General features: G+C 43.8%; 1 protein-coding gene across 3 annotated transcripts in view; it reads right to left on the bottom strand.

The window, feature by feature from the left end:
- Nucleotides 1-6,034: 6,034 nt before the first annotated feature.
- The window catches only part of IL1B (interleukin 1 beta), a 35,927-nt gene continuing 20,509 nt past the window's right edge, over nucleotides 6,035-21,452 (bottom strand). For 2 of the 3 annotated variants that reach the window (XM_065927305.1, XM_065927306.1), the window contains 6 exons: nucleotides 13,544-13,605; nucleotides 12,733-12,781; nucleotides 10,642-10,840; nucleotides 9,695-9,856; nucleotides 7,722-7,852; nucleotides 6,035-6,772 (listed from right to left, as the gene is read on the bottom strand). In XM_065927305.1, coding sequence (XP_065783377.1) covers nucleotides 6,560-6,772; nucleotides 7,722-7,852; nucleotides 9,695-9,856; nucleotides 10,642-10,840; nucleotides 12,733-12,781; nucleotides 13,544-13,590 — 801 coding nt within the window. In that variant the 5' untranslated portion in view covers nucleotides 13,591-13,605 and the 3' untranslated portion in view covers nucleotides 6,035-6,559. Of the gene's footprint in view, nucleotides 6,773-7,721; nucleotides 7,853-9,694; nucleotides 9,857-10,641; nucleotides 10,841-12,732; nucleotides 12,782-13,543; nucleotides 13,606-14,221; nucleotides 14,557-21,452 lie in introns of those variants that run through there. The other variant, XM_065927304.1, reaches the window with a different exon arrangement.

The raw sequence follows: 21,452 nt of genomic DNA, 5'->3' as shown, positions 1-21,452 counted from the left end.
TCAAGCCACCTCCCATAAAATGGCACCTCTCATTGCACTCACCCTTTATTTTCTATCCTAAGAAAGATTGTACCCACCCTTTATTCTCTATCCTAAGAAAGCTTTGCTATTTTCCTATCACTGGTGTAGATGCTAGAGCCAATGACCCAACCTCCCCTTCACCCCCATCATTACAGAGGAAGAAAAGAAGCCAGAGGTCAGGGTGGCCCAAGCCCCCCACTTCAGCCTGCTTCTCATCACTGTGCAGCAGAACTTGATTAAGTGTTGTCACTGCCATCACCTGACACCCTGACATCAGCTGCTGTCACTTTTGGCATCATTCAACCAGTCCAGGCAACACAGCACCAGGGCAACAGCCCCATGAGTGGTGAGAAGGATGCTGGAGTGACCTTCACTTCTCATGTTACTTCTGTATGATCCCTGGCAGATGAAAGGCTTCATACCTTTTGTCTCCAAGGGCTGGTGGGAAGGGGGAACATGGGCTTCAGGTGAGGGGCTAGAGAGAAAGAGAAGCATTGGCCCTTTCAAACAGCCTGTGGGGAAACTCAAGACTTGGAGTTTGAGTTTAACAGACTCAAATAACAATCATAACTCACACCTTGGTTTCCAGAGGGTCCTTCCTGCCTCAGCCCACCTGGGCCCCTCTGTCACTAGCTGTCTCCACAGTTGCCAGAAGGGAAATTGTTCTCAGAGGCAGTGATGTCCTGAGGCCCAGGCCCCTGGCACCTTACTTGTACCTCCCAGTCTTACTTTTCCTTGTCCACATCCTGCATTTCATGGTTTTATGACCTGCTCTCAGAGAGGGATGTGAATTTTCACGATTACTTGTGTAAGCAAACAGTCATACTTCTACAAATAAAAAGAGCAGTGCTTCTGGACTTCCCATGGACGTCACTTGGCTTGCTTCCACACTGCCCATTTAGGAACCAGGATGTGGGTGGGCTGTGATAGGAATTGGGAGGAGGCTTTGACTATGGTCCCACACCCCTGGACGGGCAACTCATCAGTTCTCTAGGTCATCCTCACTCCGGTGTCCAGTTCAACCAGATGGTTCTGAGTACTTCAGCAAGGTTGTACCAGGAAGTGGGGAATGGGTGGGGAGGAGGTCTATCCGAAGGCATACAGTCTTACCCTTGTCCCTCTGACCGGGATGCTGGTGCAGTCACCTACCCCCAACCTGTCTTTCAGACCGGACACGCTCCCATCCACTATTGTATCATTTACCTTCCCCCACCAGCTTACTGCAGGCCACGCTTACAGGATGAGCCACGCCCTAACCCTATGTTGGCTTGACACAGAATCCAGTTCATCAAATCAAAATCCCCAAGCACTGGCCCCCTACTCTTCAACTACCTGGATAGGATCTCCTTGAACGATAGTTGGAGCTATGGTGGTGGAGAGTGCAACCTGCTGGAGGGGCAGACAAATTGAATTCCCAGTTCATTGGAGAGACTTCCTACTTCCGGTTGTATTTCCTGTTGAGTTCATGGTGGATGGGAGGGTGTCAGCTCTCCTCACTCAAACCCTCTGACCCTTTCCCTTTCCTGTCCAACAGACTATTTTTACTTGTTTTTCTCTTTCTGACTTACTTCACTCTATGACACACTCCATCTGGGTCCATCAAGGTCTCCAATTTAGTTCCTTTTATGGCTGAGTAATACTCCATTTGTATACATGTACCATGTCTTCTTTATCCATTCATCTGTTGATGAACACTTGGGTTGCTTCCCTGTCCTTGCTGTTGTAAATAATGCAGCTATGCATACTGGGGTCCCTCTATCTTTTACACATACATGTAGAATCTAGAAAAATGGTATAGATGATCTTATTTGCAAAGCAGAAACAGGGGCACATATGTAGAGAACAAAGGTATGGGCATCAAGGGGGATTGGGAAGTTGGGATTCACATTTATGCTCTATAAGATAAATAACTAATGAGAACATACTGTATAGCACAGGGAGCTCTACTCAGTGATCTGGGTGGCTTGAATGGGAAGAAAGTCCAAAAGGAAGAGGCTATTGCTGCATAGTAGAAACTGTCACAACATTGCAATGCAACTATACTCCAAAAAAAAAAAAATTAATTAAAAGCAGCAACCAAAAAAGAAGCCATGGGATGATACACGCAAAAAATAGGCCATTTTTCTTTTCTAGGATAAGGCTCCTCAGTGCAGAGGAGGAGAGCTGGTTTTGGGAAATAACTTGGCCACAAACCAGGAATAGAACAGCCCTTGGAGACTCTATTTTAGTCTTTGTCTCAGGTACAGGAATTGAAACACAATTAAAATACAATATCTTAGTGAAAAATATTAAAATGTAAGTACATATGTATATATATTTGTATAATTCATGAATATATTTCTCTGGTAAAAAATTCAAACATTATAAATAAAGTTGAAGTTCCTTTTGATGACCCCCTCCCAGCCTCAGCCCACGATTTTCAGTCTGCTCTGTACTCTCCAGGGCTCGCTGCCTTCCATACTCTTAGAATTGCATGGTTATGCATTTTACTTTTTTTCCCCCAAAATATATTTATTTGTTTGTTTGACTGTGCTGGGTCTTAGTTGTGGCACCCAGGATTTTGGATCTCTGATCTTCATTGGGCATGCAGGATCTTTTTTTTTTAGCTTCCTCATGCAGGATCTTTAGTTGCGGCCTGTAGAATTTAGGTTCCCTGACCAGGGATCAAACCCTGGTCCCCTGCATTGGGAGCACGGAGTCTTAGCCACTGGGCCACCAGGGAAGTCCAAATTATACATTTTGGATGGGCAGTGTTTATTTTTTCATTTATGTGAATGATCTCATTCTGTGCTTAGAGTTCTGCAGTCTGACTTTTGCACACAATGATTCACCTGGATCTCTCTCCTTTCAGGGCTCTTTTTCTTTTTAATTTGCTGTGTTTTATTTAAGATTTTTTCTAACAAAGGATGTTTAGCTTGTTTCCAGTTTACTTTTTCCTAAACAATTCTAAAGTAAAAGTCCTTAAACTTGCTTCTTTAGGGGAGACACCCAGTAGGGGAACAGTAAGTCATCTTAAAAATAAATTAGGCACTGTCAGGACTTCCCTGGTGGTCCACTGGCTGAAGCTCCATGCTCCCAAGGTAGGAGATCCAGGTTGATCCCAGGTCAGGGAACTAGAGTCTGTGTGCCACAACTAAAGATCCTGCATGCCACAATGAAGTTTGAAGATCCTGCACACTGCAACTAAGACCTGGCACAGACAAATATGAAAATAAATGTTAAAAAAAAATGAATTAGACACTATCAAATTTCCTCTCCAAAATGGCTTTACCAATTCACTCTCACATAGATGATTTGCAGGGCTTCCCCAATGGCTCAAGCACTAAAAATATCTGCCTGCAATGCAGGAGACACAGGAGACTCGGGTTCGATCCCTGGGTCGGGAAGACCCCTGGAAGAAGCCATGGCAACCCACTGCAGCATTCTTGCCTGGAGAATTCCATGGACAGAGGAGCTTGGTGTGCTATAGTCCATGGGGTCGCAAAGAGTCAGACACAACTGAAGCGACTGAGCACCTAGACACAGATGAGTGAGATGCCTTCTCAGTTTGTCAGTTTTCTTGCTGGCATGTCCTCTCTTTGGGGCCTGAGAGTGGAGCTGAACCAAGGGAAGGGAACAATACCACTGCTGAGGCTCCCACGGGGCACCTCTGCTTTCTCCCCCAAAGCAGCCGCCTGCCTCCCAGGAGTCCTAGTCCATGTTGCGGATGGGTACCACTTGGATGCCTGCTCCTAACAGCCGTCCCATCCTTTGCACTGCAGTTAGGAAACAGACTGAGCTGGGGGAGAGGCTTTGCTGGCTTGCAGGGTCTAGTTCCATCCGCATCTTGTGCCCTGGCTTGGAGAACTGTGAAGAAGGAGGGGAGGGTGTTGGGAGCGAGCCACTGAGGACCGGCACATTGTTTCTCCCCAACTGAGTCATATGCCACTCCCCCCTTTTTTGTTTTGATAGAAGGCTTTAAAAACTTAGTACTATTTTATTTGAGTAGCTAATATATTCACATGATTCAAAAATCAAGCAATATAAAAAGTATTGAGAGAAATGTCCTGCTCCCACCCTTATCCTCTTGTATCTTATTCCCCAGCCCCTTATGACTACTTTTTAAATTTATTATGTATCTTCCAGAGTTCTCGAAATCAGATAAAAGACATTGGAAGGAACTGTCTTATTTCTTTTTAAACTTTTTATTTTGTATTGGGGTATAACTGATTAACAGTGTTGTGGTAGTTTCAGGTGGACGGAAAAGAGACTCAGCATACATATACATGTATCCATTCTCCCCCAAGCGCCCTTCTCATCCAGGCTGTCACAGAACATTGAGCAGAGTTCCATGTGCTATACATTAGAGGATTGCCTTATATATTTTTTTCTGCTTTTTGTTACATAAAAGCTGTGTTCTTAGTTGCTCAGTCGTGTCTGACTCTTGTGACCCCATAGACTGTAGCCTGCCAGGCTCCTCTGTCCATGGGATTCTCCAGGCAAGAATAATGGAGTGAGTTGCCATTTCCTTCTCCAGGGGATCTTCCCGACCCAGGAATTGAATTCAGGTCTCCTGCATTGCAGGCAGACTCTTTAATGACTGAGCTCTTAGGGAAGCCCACATAAAAGCTAGCACACTATAAACACCGCCTCTTTTTCTTTTTTAGTTTTCACAATATCTTGGAGAGGATTCCCATAATTCATTCTACAAATGTCCCATAATTCATTCTATGAATGTCTCACAGTTCCTTTAGCTAGTCTTCTTTGGTAGAAACTTGAGCTGTTTCTCATCTTTTGCTGTTACAATTGATGCACAATGAATCATTTTGATCATTATTGCACATGACTATATGTCCACTTGGAGGATAACCCCCGCAAAGTGAAATTGCTGGGCCAGAGGGGGATATGTATTTGTAATGTTCTTAGTTACTATCAAATTTTCCTCTGTAGGAGTTGAAGCCATTTATTCTCCTCATACATGCATTGTAATGTTCAGGAGTGAGTGTTTCCCCAGTCTTCCCAACTGGGGGTGATATTAAACTTTTGGTATTTGCTAATCTGATAGAAGAGTTTAATCTCAAAATGCTGTCAATTCAACTTTATTCTAAGTAATATAGAGCATCTTTTACTCTGTCCGAGATCAAATGGTATTTCCTTTTCAGAGGACAACCTATTAATATGTTGTTTTATTAAATTTCTGCCTATTGTTTTGGTGGATTTTCATGATTGCTTTTTTTCTACTGTTTTGTGGGAACTCTATATATTAAACAAATTATCTCTTTGTCTGAGATTACAATTCCTTTTTTCCCCTGGGTTGTTTTTGTGTTTTGACTGGTGACTTCTGCAATCCTGAAAGTTTCCTCTTGGCCTCCTTCATTCTTTCATCCTCCATGCCTGTGTTCATACTGGTCCATCTATCTAGGCTATGCCCTCCTTTTCTTAGTGTGGGGAACTCTTGCTCGTCCTTTTAGGCCTGATTCAAACATCGCACAACTTGACCCTCGGTCTCCAGGGCAAGTCTTGTCACCCCTCTTAGCTGCTCCTTTCATACTTTGCCGTGTCTCTACTTGTTATGCTTATTTTTAAAAATCCATCTTCCCTATCTAACTAGGAACGGCTTACCTTTCTGGTTTCTGTACTCCCAGCCCCTAGGACATAACACTGGCTTAAGATGTGTTTGTTGAATAAATGAATAGAGAAACACTTGGCAGTTGTTACCACCAGCCCTTACTCCCTATAATACTCTAGCTGATCCTGTTTTTCAGAGGAAACTTGTTACCATATATACTTTTGTTGAATAACAGAAGTGAAAGGGAAGGGCGTTCAAGCTGATCTTTGCTGGACAGTGATGTTCCTAAGCATTTTGCATTCAGGGATGAGGAGGTTTCTAATTCCCCCAGGAGAACGCTCATGACTCCATTCGTCTTTACTCTTTTACATCAGATCCCAGACAAGTCAATGACCATGTGGAAAAAAACATTTGTTTACAGTAAAATTTATTTCAGAATCATTGAACAATCTGATCATTCTTCCCTCTTCATAAATAATTCTATTTAAATAACCTGAGCTGGTATGCTTTCAGGCTTGGTGAAAGGACTTGACAGAAGGATGGCACACTAGTCCAAAGGAAATTGGTTCCATAGTTATTGAAGGCTAGGGTTTTTCAAAGATGCGGCTGCTTCTTGGCCCCCTGGAACTAAATTAAATAGACTAATCCATCAATAAATAAATAAATAAATAGTTAAGTGGTTGCTCATCAGAAGCTGGGTGCAAAGGACAGAGGATTTCTTTGAAACTAGTGTGCCATGGTTTCTGCCAGGCTGGCTTTGAGTGAGTAGAAGAAGTGAGAGAGGGGTGGTTCAGTGGATGGGGTCTGAAGATGATCACTGGGAGGAAGGGATTGTTCCTCCTGGCTGGTGGGGAGATCTCTAAGCACTAATATAGGGCAGGCAGTTGGTCATGGATCAGACAATAGTGAAGTCAGGCTGCAGCTGTGGTCTTCCCTTCCCTTCTGCCAGTCCTCGGGGTTATTCAGCCCACGTGGACTCCCTGGCTTTCTTTAGGGAGAGAGGGTTTCCATTCTGAAGTCAGTTATATCCTGGCCGCCTCTAAAATGTCCCAGGAAGACGGGCTTTGCTTCAGTTTGAGAAGTGCTGATGTACCAGTTAGGGTACAGGACAGACTCAAACTCAACTGTATCCTTGATTTCTGTCTTGTAGAAGACAAATCGCTTTTCCATATTCCTCTTGGGGTAGACTTTGGGGTCTACTTCCTGCAGCAAAACAGAAATAAACATCTTTAAGAAGGAAAGGGCAAAGACACTCTACTCTGATCTGGACAAAGTTGGTCTCTGGGTCATTTAAAAATGGATTAGCAGGGTTCAGGTCTGGGAGCCAGGCTCCTGAGTTGTCTTTGGGACCCTGGCCTTCTGTGTGGTGACAGAAGGCACACTTATCCTTCTCTGAAACTTAGCATCAAATGCTAGGGTGTATAATATAGGTGGAAATGTTTTCAAAAGTGAAAATTAGGTAAAAGCTTCTAGGTGTAGCTAGTTTTCAGGGACTTATCCTGTGTTTTTCCTCATGGCTCTGGCTAGAATGACTTCAAGTTGGACATGAAATTTTTGCTGGGAAAACTGGTACGAGGAGGAGGAGGTGTGATTTGGGGAGTGTAGTGGAGATGGCAGTGACTGGTCCCTTGAACTGATTAAGTCCTCAAAGTGTCATCTATCAAATGATGGTTGTTGTTTAGTCACTCAGAAGTGTTCTACTCTTATGTGATCCCGTGAACTGTAACCCACCAGGCTCCTCTATCCATAGTATTTCCAGGAAAGAATACTGGAGTGAGTTGCCATTTCCTACTCCAGGGGTTCTTCCTGACCCAGAGGTCTAATTGGCATCTCTTGTGTTGGCAGGCAGATTCTTTACCTCTGAGCTACCAGGGAAGCCCCATCAAATGGAGGAACTCTAACAATGTACTATCTGTTGGGTGGCAAGACAGAAGAAAATCTGCAGAATAATTTATTTTTTTGTAATGGGAGTGAAAGCTACATGCATTTAACATTTACATTAAATTGATTTCCATTTATGCAAAATTATTATGTAGATCTACTCCCAGAGGTTCTGAGGAAGGGGGAAAGTTAGTTGTCTTTGAAGTAAGTGATGGCTAGGGATGCCCCAGAAGAGCCTGAGAAGGGCCTTCAGCCCCTGGTACTCACTCACCTCCAGCTGCAGGGTGGGCGTATCACCTTTCTTCACACAAGACAGGTATAGATTCTTGTCCCTGATACCCAAGGCCACAGGAATCTTGTTGTCTCTTTCCTCTGCTTGCACGAAGCTCATGCAGAACACCACTGGGGAGAGAAGAGGGGTCTTGTGGTCAGGGACATGGCACTGCAGGGTCAGCCCAACCCCTGGACCCCAAGCCCAAGACTCGTACAGTATAGCATCCTCTGTGGGAACCTACACTGAGGTTCCTATGGCAACCCACTGAGGTTCCTACAGCCTAACAGATAGGGTAATCCCACAGATCATAGTAGCTTCAGTTTCTTGAAACAGCTTTTTCCCTCCAACGGTCTGGGGGCTTCTCAGAGATTCATCATAGTGGCAGTGAAAAATCAGGGGGTCTAATTTTTAGAAATAGGAGAGAGCTCTCATGTCCCTGACCGGTAATGTGCCCATCCACAAGAAAAGAACAGTATGATCAACATGAAAATTGAGAAAAGAGATGAAGCTGGGCTCCTGAAAGACACTGGGCATGGATCTGTTTCAGGACTATAAAGAGACAAGTGGGAAGGACCTGGGAAAGGAAAAGATTAGCTGGGAAAAGTGGTTCCAAAGAAAAGACATGCAGTTTTAATCTTCCTTAGTTACAGCTGTCTCACTTAGAGGCCCCAAGGTCATGCTCACAACGCTGTTCTAAAGAAACAAGGATGTCTTGGCTTGGTTGAAGCCAGGATGCTTTCTCTCAGGGATGCCTCTCTTCAAGGTCAGCACCCTTTGAAGAGAACAGTCTGGCTGTTCCTTTCAGCTGCCCCCTTGGTTGTACTCCTGCGTACAGGGTTCAGCCACAGTGGCAAAGTACCAGACAGATTCCTGCAACCCACGGGCCATCCCTGGACTTAAAACAATTGCCAGTGACATGGGCTTCCCTGGTGGCTCAATGGTAAAGAATCTGTCTGCCAATGCAGGAGACACAGGTTCAATCCCTGGTCCGGGAAGATCCCACATGCCATGGAGCAACTAAGCCCGTGCGTCACAGCTACTGACACTGTACTCTAGAGCCCATGAACCACCTACTGAAGCCCCCTCACCCTAGAGCCCATGCTCCACAACAAGAGAAGCCACTGCAATGTGAATCCCCTGCACCACAGCTAGAGAGTAGCCCCAGCTCACCACAAGGAGAGAAAAGCCCTCACAGCAACAAAGACCCACACAGCCAAAAATAAAGAAAAATTTAAAAAGAAAAATTAAAAAGTTGCTGGTGGTAGTGGAGAGATATAAGTTCCTGCTTGTCAGTTAGGTTTCCCTCTAAGGAACCATCTGGTTTTGGATGGGAAGGATGTTAGGGGTGAGGGGGCAGGGTTGGGAATGAGGAGGGACAAATTATCTCCTCACCATTCTAGTTTCAACCCCAGCAACCGGAAGAAAGAACCCACAGGCAGTTAGGTCATGTCCATCAAATGACCTCTTTCTAACAGAAGCATTGCCATTAAATGACTTGGCTGGGCAGTGGTCCTGGGCTCGCTGGAGCAGTCTAATTTCTCAGTCACCTCTGTTGCTGAAAAATGAATGTACTAAGGGACTCAATGTGGTCTCATCACTAGAATCCAAACAAAACATTTGCATGTCCTTCATTGTTGTTGTTGTTATTTAGTTGCTAAGTCATATCTGACTCTTTGCAACCCCCTTGACTATAGCCCTCTAGGTCATGGAATTTCCCAGGTAATATAATACTGGGGTGGGTTTCCATTTCCTTCTCCAGGGGATCTTCCTGATCCAGAGATTGAACCTATGTCTCCTGCATTGACAGGCAGATTCTTTACCATTAAGCCACCTGGGAAGCCCCAGAATGTCCTTTATTGTATGTTATTTCACTGCCATGGATCATTTTCCTTAGTGGTCTGCTCTGTTGAAAATGTAGAGAATTAGCAAGCAACGAGGAGGCCAAGAAAAGAGACAAACTCCCCAGGTACCTTCTCGGCTCATTTCCTGTGAGAGGAGGTGGAGAGCCTTCAGCACACATGGGCTAGCCAGCACCAGGGATTTTTGCTCTCTGTCCTGGAGTTTGCAGTTTACTGACTGCACGGCTGCATCACACAGAAACTCGTCGGAGGACGTTTCGAAGATGACAGGCTCTGAAATGTGGAGCACAGACATTTTTTAGGGAGATGCCCAGGTGATGATGGGAGGCAGAATTTGTTTTCTTGGAGGACATCTGAGCATGCCTAGCTGACGCTCGATTACAACATCAGTGGAGAGGAAGTTGGGTGGGTCAGAACACTGGGCCTGGCACCCTAAGAGGTAGGTTCAAACTTCAGCTCTATTACTTGCTGTGGATGAGCCATGGAGTCACTTATGTAAAATGGTGGTGGCAACCGATGTGGCCCAACAAGGACATTCTGAGATTCGCAGGATATAATGTAAATGAAAGCATCCAGAATGATTGGCTACTTTGCAAATATGAGTAGTTATCAAGGTCCTATTTTAAGAATAGTGTCAACAACTAAAAAGGAGACTAAAACAATCACCAAGTTGAATTTTATACAGTAGTGTATTGAAATGTAACATTTGGGTACCATTTTATGCAGGTCTGTAAGTTCTGGAAAAGCTTCCATAATTTTAGGATGCATAACATGATTAACCAGTTACATCATTATTTCATTAAGGAAGAATTCCTTAAAAAATCTTTTAAGTGAACAAATCAGTCTGATGGAAGACAAAGCAAACAAACAAAAAGACTAGTTTCAACTGAAGAGATGATTAACTGGGTTTCTAGGTGTCTCTGTTTTCCTCTCATTACTAGGCCCTCTACTTTTAAAGGGTTTCAGCCTCAGCGGGGTTAGTTGACTGTTAGGTTATGGCCTCTGAGAAGGAAATGACCAGAGTGACCTCATGTCTGCCCTCAGCTCTTACTAGGTACCTTCTTCGAAGATGAATGAAAGGACGTTCCTCAGGTCATCATCACGGAAGACATGTGCATAGGCACTGTTCCTCAGCTTCTCCATGGCCACGATGACCGACACCACCTGCCTGAAGCTTTTGTTGTATAGCTGGTGAGAAATCTGCAGCTGGATGTTTCCAACTTCCATGGAGCCGAGGTTCAGGTGTTGGATGCAACTCTGTGAAGAGACCAAAGAAGTCAGCGTTGGAAGGTGGTTGGGCCAGACAACTTCTGTTTTGACGCGAGAGAGGAGGAAGGAGGAGATTCATGCGTGCTCAGTCACTCAGCCATGTCTGACACTCAGAGACCCCATGGACTGTAGCCAGGCTCCTCTGTCCATGGAATTCTCCAGGCAAGAATTACTAAAGTGGATTGCCATTTTCTCCTCCAGGGAGTCTTCTGGACCCAGGGATCAAACCCGCTGCGTCTCCTGCATTGGTGGGCAGATTCTTTACCACTGAGCCACCTGGGAAGCCCAAGGAAGAGAAAACAGAGCTTCTAAAGATAAACTTTCATCTCTCCGCAGCCCAGAGAGGTTAAGTGGCTTATCCAAAAACCTAGCGGCCAGTGAGAGGCAGACCCTAAACCATAATGTAAGCTTTCTAATGCAGTATACAACATTCTTCTAGAATAAATTCATTCTTATCTTATCTTTTCTTACACATTCTCCACCTAACCATAAACTTATACCTTCTTACACTATTTATCTTTTTGGAAGCCTAGTGCACCAACATTATGTATTTCATTTTTCATGGCCATGATGATCAGATTTTCAATATGCCTCTGCCCAATCAACAATGTTCTATATAATCTTTTTCTCAAATGCTTTCTCATCCTGTAAAATAGTGGTTACTATTATGAAATAGTTTCTCAGTTCAGAGAAACTATTTAACTAACTGCATTAAGCCTTAACTGAAGTTGCTTGCAAGGCATGATAATGGTTTAAAAGTTTGAAGGACAGCTCAAGAGACCTGTAACAACACAGAGGAAAGCTGAGTGGGAGGAACATTCTGCCCAGAGCAGAGGCCCCATGAGAGAGAGCCAGAATGCTGCAAGAAACTGTGGGAGGCAGGGCTGAACAGAGAAACTAGGCTCCATCTAGGACTGGAGAAAACCAGTTATGCTGGTTTTAGAACTTTTAAAGAAAGGAACTTTTAGCAAGACAGGAATGCTAGATAAGGCTGGAGGAGGTTGTCACAAACTAAAAACATCAGAGAGAAAGAACAGCTGCCTGCTAATTGGTACAACTGCACTAGATAGGCTGATGGCTGGACTATCTGAGAGAGTTATTAGATTACAGAAGTTAGTACACTTGCAGAAGAGGAGGGACAGCTGGAAGGTCAACAGTGCTCTCTGGGTCACAAAGTGTCAGACAATACTGAGTGAGTGAGCACACACCCACAAAGAAACACTCCTCTGCTAGATAAACTTAGCTCCTGCAGGTACTATCTCAGAGCCAAGGACTGCAGGATACTAGGGTCTCGGACATCAACCTGCTTATGACCCTTATTTTTCAGACGAGGATCAAAGGGGTAAAACGACTTGCTCAAGATTCAAAGGCAAGTGAATAATTTTCTTGTACTTCCCAAACTCAACCTTTTGTTTACATCGTGACTCATTGTCCTTAAGCGCCACTTCAGGGAGCAAAAAACAACCCCACACTTAAAGGAGGCAGACATGTTCATTCTCAAGGTCATCTTCTCTGGGTCAGGTTCAGTTCAAGTGATTAATGTAGCTTCATCACTTTTAGAGCTGAACACCTCTCCTTAAAGAAGAATTAAATTTGCTTGGAAGCCTGAACTGTCTTCCTAACACGAGACAGCAAGCACTATCTCTATTAAAATTCCCCTTCTAAAAGCCTCTGCAAGCATGACCAGGATCACCAAGCCTCAGTGAAACACTGGTGGCGTGGGAGTTGCAGAGTGGCCAGCTTCCGTTTGTCTCACTGGAAGAGCAGAAAGTCATTCTATCACAAAATTCCATAGGAACAAGCCAGCCCAGAACACTTCCCTTGAGTCTTTCCTGTGTCAGAGCCCCTCAACATGTTGGGATCAAAGCCCATGGACTCACCTTCATCTGTTTGGGGCCATCAGCCTCAAATAACAGCTCATTCTCGTCACTGTAATAAAAACAGAGAGGTTGCTCAATTATATCTCCTGGACAAGATTAGCTTTTCTTCCCAGTTGATCATCTTCACCATCAACGCATGTGTGCTAAGTTGCTTCAGTTGTGTCTGACTCTTTGCAATCCTGTGGACTGTAGACCACCAGGCTCCCCTGTCCATGGGATTCTCCAGGCAAGAATACTGGAGTATTGTCACGCCCTCATCCAGGGCATCTTCTGGATCCAGGGATCGAACCCATGTCTGCTGTGTCTCCTGCATTGCAGGCAGATTCTTTACCCACTGAGCCATCTGGGAAGCTGGGCAATAGGAAACTGCAAACAACGTGTTCCTTAGGGCTGCCTGAAGCAGGCAGTTGCCATGGTAATATACATGGGACAGCACAGGAGGAGGGCGGGTACCCATTGCTGTCTGAGCTCTCTGTTGTATCCTGAGACCTAACTTCCAGCCCAGTGAAAATCTGAGCTTTCCTTCTCAGCTAAGCCAAATCTGCCAAGGGATCCCCTGTATTGTTCACTTGGAATCTTTCTTTCCTGTTTCCATATACAGGAAGCCCCTGAAGCAGCATCTGGGTGGCCTAGGGGTGCCATGACTGGATTTTGCAGTGGGACATCAGTCCTTAAACCAGATTGACTTGGAACCCTGCTTGCCATTGTAAGAGGCAGTTTGGGAGATGAATCTGGTCTCTAACCACATGTAAAAATCCACTCTTAAGAGGAAAGCCCTGCTCACACAAGTGGTATCAATTTTCCCACTGACCTGTAGTAAGCCATCATTTCGTTGATGGGTTCAGGTACAGTTGCCATGGCTGCTTCAGAAACCTGTGCAAAGAGGAGAAAAATGAGTGACCATTTGCCATGCCAGTCCCCATGAGGACTGCCTTCTTTACATGTGAATTGCCCTCAGCATCTTGTACCTGGCAGGCAGGCAAAGAAGCCATTTTCAAATGAATGAGTGAATGCATGAAAATCATCCTTTGGGTTCATAGTAAGTGAAAGTCACTCAGCTGTGTCTGACTCTTCGCAATTCTCCAGGCCAGAATACTGGAGTAGGTAGCCTTTCCCTTCTCCAGGGGATCTTCCCAACCCAGGGGTCGAGCCCAGGTCTCCTGTATTGCAGGTGGATTCTTTACCAGCTGAGCCACAGGGGTCCAGAGTAAAGCATTTGCTAAACCAAACCCAAACCAGGAGCGGATCTCTTAGGTGATTTGGGGCAGAAGTAGGGTCCTGAGCTCTCAGATGCCAGCTGCTAGATAAGTGGTATTAATTCCCCTATTATTTTGCAAGTTATGGCATTATAACACAACTGGCAGTTTTGCAGAAAGCCCAGCTGTCAGGCAGAGAGGGAAGAGAAGAGAGAGGGAGGAAGACAGAAAAAAGAGAGAGAGAGGGAGAGACTCCTTTAAGACCTAATCAGAAGGAAGAATTAAAGTGGTACCTGGGCAATGAAGGTTGGCTGGAGAGAATAGAATCCCTGAGTGGCTTGCTGTGCCTCCAAGCAGGTATACTGTCTGCTGGTTTCTCCTACACTATTTTATGGCCTTCAAAAGCAGAAGTGGAGAGCTGAGAGATTTCCCCTTTGGTTAACTGATTTCACAACCAAGTTAAAAAAAAAAAAGAGAATTGATGGTAAATTCTGGGAGAGAAATAATTCTCCAGTTCTTGGGAGGGAAAGTGGTAGCAAACCGTGACACATTCTTGCAAATGTGTCATTATGCAAATATATGTTGGTTTTTCTGATGATGTCAAACAAAAATAGTGGGTTTTCCTAGATTAGAAGGATGTTTTAATTTTGGATCTCGGGACAAAGTGGAGGACACACAGAGGCACACACACGAAAATGCTCCCTCACTCACTCCTTTCACTTAAGTTTAGGAAACTTCTCACTTGGAGATGGATAACTGAGCATAGGGAAGTGACAGTAACCCTGCGAATTCCAAACACATCATGCTGTTTTCTACCTTGGGGGCTCTGGGTCAATTACTGAAGCCTCTGGGGAGACATCTGATCTTGCTAGGACGAGGCAGGGAAAACATCGTTGTGCAGGGGTGCAGGCTTCAGATGGAGCTGGGGGAACCTTGGAGACAAGCTCATCCAACCCATTCTGACCAGGTGCTGGTATCCTAGCCGATTGCATATGGAATCGACATCAATATTTGATGGACAGTGAAACAAGCCTGGATTGAGGACCTATTTGAAAATATTGTGAATAAGTTTCATAATCACATTCCCTTTTTAAAATGCAGAGATGTTGGGGTCTTTTCTGGAGGTCCAGTGATTAAGACTCTGCATTTCCACTGCAGCAGGGTTAGGTTCGATCCTTGATTGGGGAACTAAGATCCCGCATGCCTCATGGTGGAGCTACATAAAAACTGCACAGATGGTTTTTGCCTAACAGATGTTTTTTTTTTCTGTTAAGTCTGAAAAGCAAAAAATTTCAAAATAAGAATATTCGGCTGAGACTATATCTGTTGGTAGCTCCAAGAGTTATTAGACATTAGACCTTTTTTTCCTCTAGCTTTATTGCAATACAATTTACATTAACATTGTATAAGTTTAAAGTGTTCAATAGGGGCTTCCCCAATGGCTCAGAGGAAAAGAATGTGCCTGCAATTCAGGAGATGCAGGAGATGTAGCTTTGATCCCTGGATTGGGAAGATCCCCTGGAGAAGGAAATGGCAACTCACTCCAGTATTCTTGCCTGGAAAATTTCAAGGACAGAAGAGCCTGGTGAGGTATAGACCACAGGGTTGCAAAGAGTCAGACATGATTGAGCAACTAAGTACAGCACAAGGTATACAAATTGATGATTTTATATCATATGTGTGTGTATATATATACATATAGCAAAAAGTTTAATCATTCATAAACATATACATATATACAAATATACATATATACTATATGTGTGTACATATATATACATATATAATACACATAGTGTTGAGAACATTTATGATTTACTTTCTTAGCAAATTTCAGCTATATGACACAGTGCAGTGCAGTGTTAATTGCTCAGTCGTGTAACCCTATGGTCTATAGACCACCAGGCTCCTCTGTCCATGGGATTTCCCAGGCAAGAATACTGGAGTGGGTTGCCATTCCTTTCTGCATTCCTTTCTGGGTAGGGATCTTCCCTACCCAGGGATGGAACCCAGGTGATCCCACATTGCAGGTGGATTCTTTACCACCTGAACCACCAGGGAAGTCCACAAGATACGTAATACAGTGCAGTTCATAATGATCACTATACTGTACATTAGATTCCCAGACCTTAGCTATCTTAAAACTGAAAGCATCATACATACTCTTTGACCAACATCTCTCATTTATCTCATCTAGCCCTTGGCAACCGCTATTCTTTTCTCTTCTCCTATGAGCTTTGCTTTTATTTCTTTTTTAAGATTCCATGTATAGGTGGGATCTATAGCTTTTGTATTTCTCTGATGTATTTCACTTCGCATAATGCCCCTCAAGTTCATCTGTGTTGTCACAAAGGTAGGATTTTCTTCTTTTACTTTTTATGGCTAAATAATAATCTTTTATATACATGTTATATATCTCTAAATTGAGATCTATATCTTTGTAACAATAGTCTGAAATCAGAAAGTGTGATATCTTCAGCTTTGTTGTTTTTAAGATTGTTTTGGCTATTCAATGTCTTTGGTGATTCCATACAAATTTTTGAGTTGTTTTTCTATTTCTGTGAAATATGCTGTTGGAATTTTGATAGGAATTGTGGTGAATTTATAGATGGCTTTAGGTAGTATGGACAACCTAGAGGGGTGTGATAGGGATGGAGGTGGGAGGGACATTCAAGAGGAAGGGGACATATGTATACCTATGGCTGATTCATGTTGATGTATAGCAGAAACCATCAAAATACTGTAAAGTAATTATCCTCTAATTAAAAATAAAATGCATTAAAAAAAATTAGTTATCCTAGTCCAAAACATGGGATATCTTTCCCTTTACTTGTGTCTTTGATTTCTTTCATCAGTGTGTTATAATTTTCAGTGTACCGGCCTTTTTGCCTTCTTAGAAATTTATTTCTAAGTATTTTGTTGCTTTTGATGCTTTGTAAATGGCACTGTTTTCTTTATTTCTCTTTTAGGTATTTTGTTATTAGGGTATAGGAATGCACCAGACTTTGTTTAACTCAGACACCAGAAGCATGCCTGCCTGGGTACTGCCCCAGGGTAGCCCTGGAAGAATGAATGAATAAATAATCAGGTCAAAACTGGTGTGTGGAGTCTAGGAACGATGCCTTCTCTACCCTCTTTGTCACCTATATTATAGCACATTTAAAAAATAATTTTATTATGTATTTATTTTTGGTTGTGTTGGATCTTCATTGCTGTACATGGGCTTTCTCTAGCTTTGGTGGGCAGGGCCTATTCTCTAGATTTGGTGCACGGGCTTCTCTTGTTGCAGAGCACAGGCTCTAGGGAACTCGGGCTTAAGAAGTTGCAGCACACTGGCTCAGTAGTTTCAGTTCCCAGGCTCTAGAGCACAGGTTCAGTAGTTGTGGCTCACGGATTCAGTTGCCCCATGTTCATTTGGATCTTCCCGGATCAGGGATTGAACCTGTGTCTTCTGCAGTGGCAGGCAAAATGACCACTGAGCCACCAGGGAAACCCCATAGCACTGATAGCCCTGAATCGGGACCTGGCTCACTTACCAGGTTCCCTTAGGAACTTGTGAACTTTTAGAGCCAGGACAAGCACACTCTGTGATGTGCAAGTTCTGGCAGTAAAACTTTGCTGCAACAATGCGGGAGACATGGGTTTGATCCCCTGGAGGAGGAAATGGCAACCCATTCCAGTATTCTTCCCTGGAAAATCCCATGGACAGAGGAGCCTGGAGGGGTACAGTCCTTAGGGTCACAAAAGAGTGAAACATGACCTAGTGACTAAACAACAATCACAACAAATCTTGATATCAGGAAGATAGATGCAAGAAGCCCATCTTTGGGATGTTGTATGTTCCACATGGAATCTAAAAGTTGCAACCTGTTCAATACATCCATTTGTTGTGGGTTTGGGGATCTGTAGTCATCTCCTAAGTCTAAGCCCTCATAAAACTGGAGGTCTGGTTCTGCAGACTCTGTTTTGCCATCACAGGATCCACTCTGGAAATGAACCCTTGATCCTCAAGTCTCATTGAAAGAACTACCACCTTCCTTAGACTCTTTGTGCTGGGGACCTGGTGGTCTGGTAGCTCTGTGGTTTCTCCTGACAGAGAATCAGAATTGGTGATGTGATTAGAAGCCAAGTGAAGGAAGATGAAAGCCCGCAGCAGTAAGAGAAGTAGGCGAGGGACTCAAGCATCATTTCTGAATGAATCCGTTCTGTTTCTGGGGCTTGAGATAGAGGTCAGGAATGAAACTACTTCTCCATCTTCTTCATCCACCAGTATCCAGAGTGCATGAGCCCTCATTCTTTCTGCTCAAGGGAAATTTTGGAGCCATGGGGCAATGCCCCTTGATGTAGTAATAGCTACAGTTCTGCCCTGTCTCATCCCGGCCCTGTGGCCTGGACACAAAATCTGGTGGCATTCTGTCCATCTCAGGAAGTGAAACCTCTTATTGTGTCAAGCACACAGATTGCACAATGCCTGTATTAAAAACTGTCTTTCCAAGGGGACGACTCAGGCCCCAGGACTTCCTTCCGGTCCCCAATAAGCAGAAAACGTCTCATTACAGATGTAGTTGCACAGAGGGAGGGCCTGGAAGAGTGATGACGATGGGGATGGAGATGCAGACAACCCGAGAATGGACCAAGCAGAAGTGGGAGATTGGCAATCCTGGATGTCATAGGGAGCTTCAGCTTTTGGGGGATTCTTCAGCTGTTGAGTCACCCAAGCTCTTCTCAGCTCAAAGTTGCCTACTACTCTGCCGAGTCATTCCTCTGAGACAGGACCCTGGCCTTACTCAGAGCAGCGTGTGCCTTGGTACCAACTTATGCCTCATCTTGGGCATCTAGCCTCTCTTATTAAAGTTGGTCTCACCCAAATGGTCTTCACTCAGTTTGAACAAGAAGACAGGCAAATAATCATGGGTTAGTTCTTATATCATCTCAATACATGTAGTGATGTCTGCTCTATGTTGGAGGCCATGACCAACCTTACCATCTTCCCCAAGACCCTTCTCATCCTCAGCACTGACTTCCTAACATTGTTCCTAAGAGTCTGTCATTTTCCTTCCATTATTTCTGTAGGTCTTTCTGTTATCCGAAAGTGTAAACAATGTCCTATATAGCCACACCTGTCACCGTGGATACATGACTCCTTTTCCTTCTGCACTGGGTATTATTTGGGGTTGGGAAGTCTGATTTTTAGGTTTGAGACCTCTGTTCTTCTCAGAGCAACATCTTAGTTGGGTCTGCTTCCTGCCCCCTTGAACCCAAGTACTCAGAGAGGGGACAGACTCCAGGAATGCTCCATCTTTTCTCCAGATCTAGAACAAGGAGGGCTTAGATATTTAAGCAGGGGGCTCAATTCATTGAGGTATATGGTCTCCAGTGGACACTTCTTATAGGATGAGACCTTATTTCACCTATGAGAACCCAGTGAAAACTTGCCCTTCCTTTAGATCTAGCAGAAAAACCATGGGTAGGTGAGATGGATACCAAGAACTTTGTGTTGTATATCTCCTTGCACACATAATGGGTATAGGAGAGCTGGCCATAAACATAAGACTCTGATACAACTTATCCCAAGGGTCTGGAAACATTCTGTAGAAAGAGCCAGGTAGCAAGTATTTTAGGCTTTGTTCACAACTCAACTCCACCATTGTTGTGAGAAAGCAGCCATGGGTAACATGTAAAGAGATGGGCTTAACTGGGTATGGCCTACAGACTGAAGGATGCGTGTCCCTGTCATATACCATTGTATTACACCATTTTTATTGTATGCAAATTTAGAGATGATACTTTAAAAAAAGCTGTCCTTTCTCATACAACTCAAGGTCCAAAAAACCAAACAACTGGATTAAAATGTGGGCAGAAGAACTAAACAGATATTTTTCCACAGAGGGAATACAGATAGTCAACAGGCAACACACCTAATCATCAGAGAAATGTAAATCAAAGCCCCAGTGAGATGTCACCTCACGTAGGTCAGAATGGTATCACCACTGAGAAAACAAACAACAAATGTTGACAATGATAGGGAGAAGCGGGGACACTTTTACCACATTATTGGTAGGAATGTAAATTGGTTTAGCCACTACAGAAAACAGTGTGGTTTCTTAAAAAACTAAAAATAAAACTGCCATATGACCCAGCAATTACATTCTTGGACATGTATCTGAAAAGGACAAAATACTAATTTGAAAAGATACACAGCCTCAGTAATTAGAAATGAACACAGCCTCAGTGTTCATTAGCTGCATTATTTACAGTTGCCAAGATGTGGAAGCAACCTAAGGGTCCATCAGCAGATGAATGGATACTGAAGATATGGTGCATGTACACAATGGAATATTGCTCAGTCGTAAACAGAACAAAATTTTGCCATATGCAACAACATGCATGGAGTTGGAGGGTATTATGCTTTTAGTACATGAACTGTGAACTTCCAGATGTTCAAGTTGGATTTAGAAAAGGTAGAGGAACCAGAGATCAAATTGCCAACATCTGCTGGATCATAGAAATAGCAAGAGAGTTCCAGAAAAACATCTACTTCTGCTTTATTGACTATGCCAAAGCCTTTGATTATGTGGATCATGACAAACTGTGGAAAATTCTGAAAGAGATGGGACTACCAGACTACCTGACCTGCCTCTTGAGAAACCTGTATGCAGGTCAGGAAGCAATAGTTAGTACTGGACATGGAGCAACAGACTGGTTCCAAATAGGAAAAGGAGTATGTCAAGGCTGTATACTGTCACCCTGCTTATTTAACTTATATGCAGAGTACATCATGAAAAGCGCTGGGCTGGATGAAGCACAAGCTGGAATCAAGATTGCAGAAATATCAATTGGATTTTGGGAGAAATATCAGTAACCTCAGACATGTAGATGACACCATTATGGCAGAAAGTGAAGAAAAACTAAAGAGCCTCTTGATGAAAGTGAAAGACGAGAGTGAAAAAGTTGGCTTAAAGTTCAACATTCAGAAAACTAAGATCATGGCATCTGGTCCCATCACTTCATGGCAAATTAGATGGGGAAACAGTGGCTGCCTATTTTTTTGGGCTCCAAAATCACTGCAGATGGTGATTGCAGCCATGAAATTAAAAGACGCTTACTCCTTGGAAGTAAGTTATGACCAACCTAGATAGCATATTAAAAAGCAGAGACATTACTTTGCCAACAAAGGTTGGTCTAGTCAAGGCTATGGTTTTTCTAGTAGTCGTGTATGGATGTGAGAGTTGTACTATAAAGAAAGCTGAGCGCCAAAGAATTGGTGCTTTTGAACTGTGGTGTATGAGAAGACTCTTGACGGTCCCTTGGACTGCAAAGAGATCCAACCAGTCCATCCTAAAGGAGATCAGTCCTGGGTGTTCATTGGAAGGACTGATGTTGAAGCTAAGACTCCAATACTTTGGCCACCTCATGCGAAGAGTTGACTCATTGGAAAAGACCCTGATGCTGGGAAAGATTGAGGGCAGGTGGAGAAGGGGACGACAGAGGATGAGATGGTTGGATGGCATCACCTATTCAATG

The sequence above is a fragment of the Muntiacus reevesi genome, chromosome 3 (assembly GCF_963930625.1).
Source record: "Muntiacus reevesi chromosome 3, mMunRee1.1, whole genome shotgun sequence".
Classification (NCBI taxonomy): domain Eukaryota; kingdom Metazoa; phylum Chordata; class Mammalia; order Artiodactyla; family Cervidae; genus Muntiacus; species Muntiacus reevesi.
The sequence above is the reverse complement of the archived record's forward strand: the minus strand, read 5'-3'. Positions and strand labels throughout refer to the sequence as shown.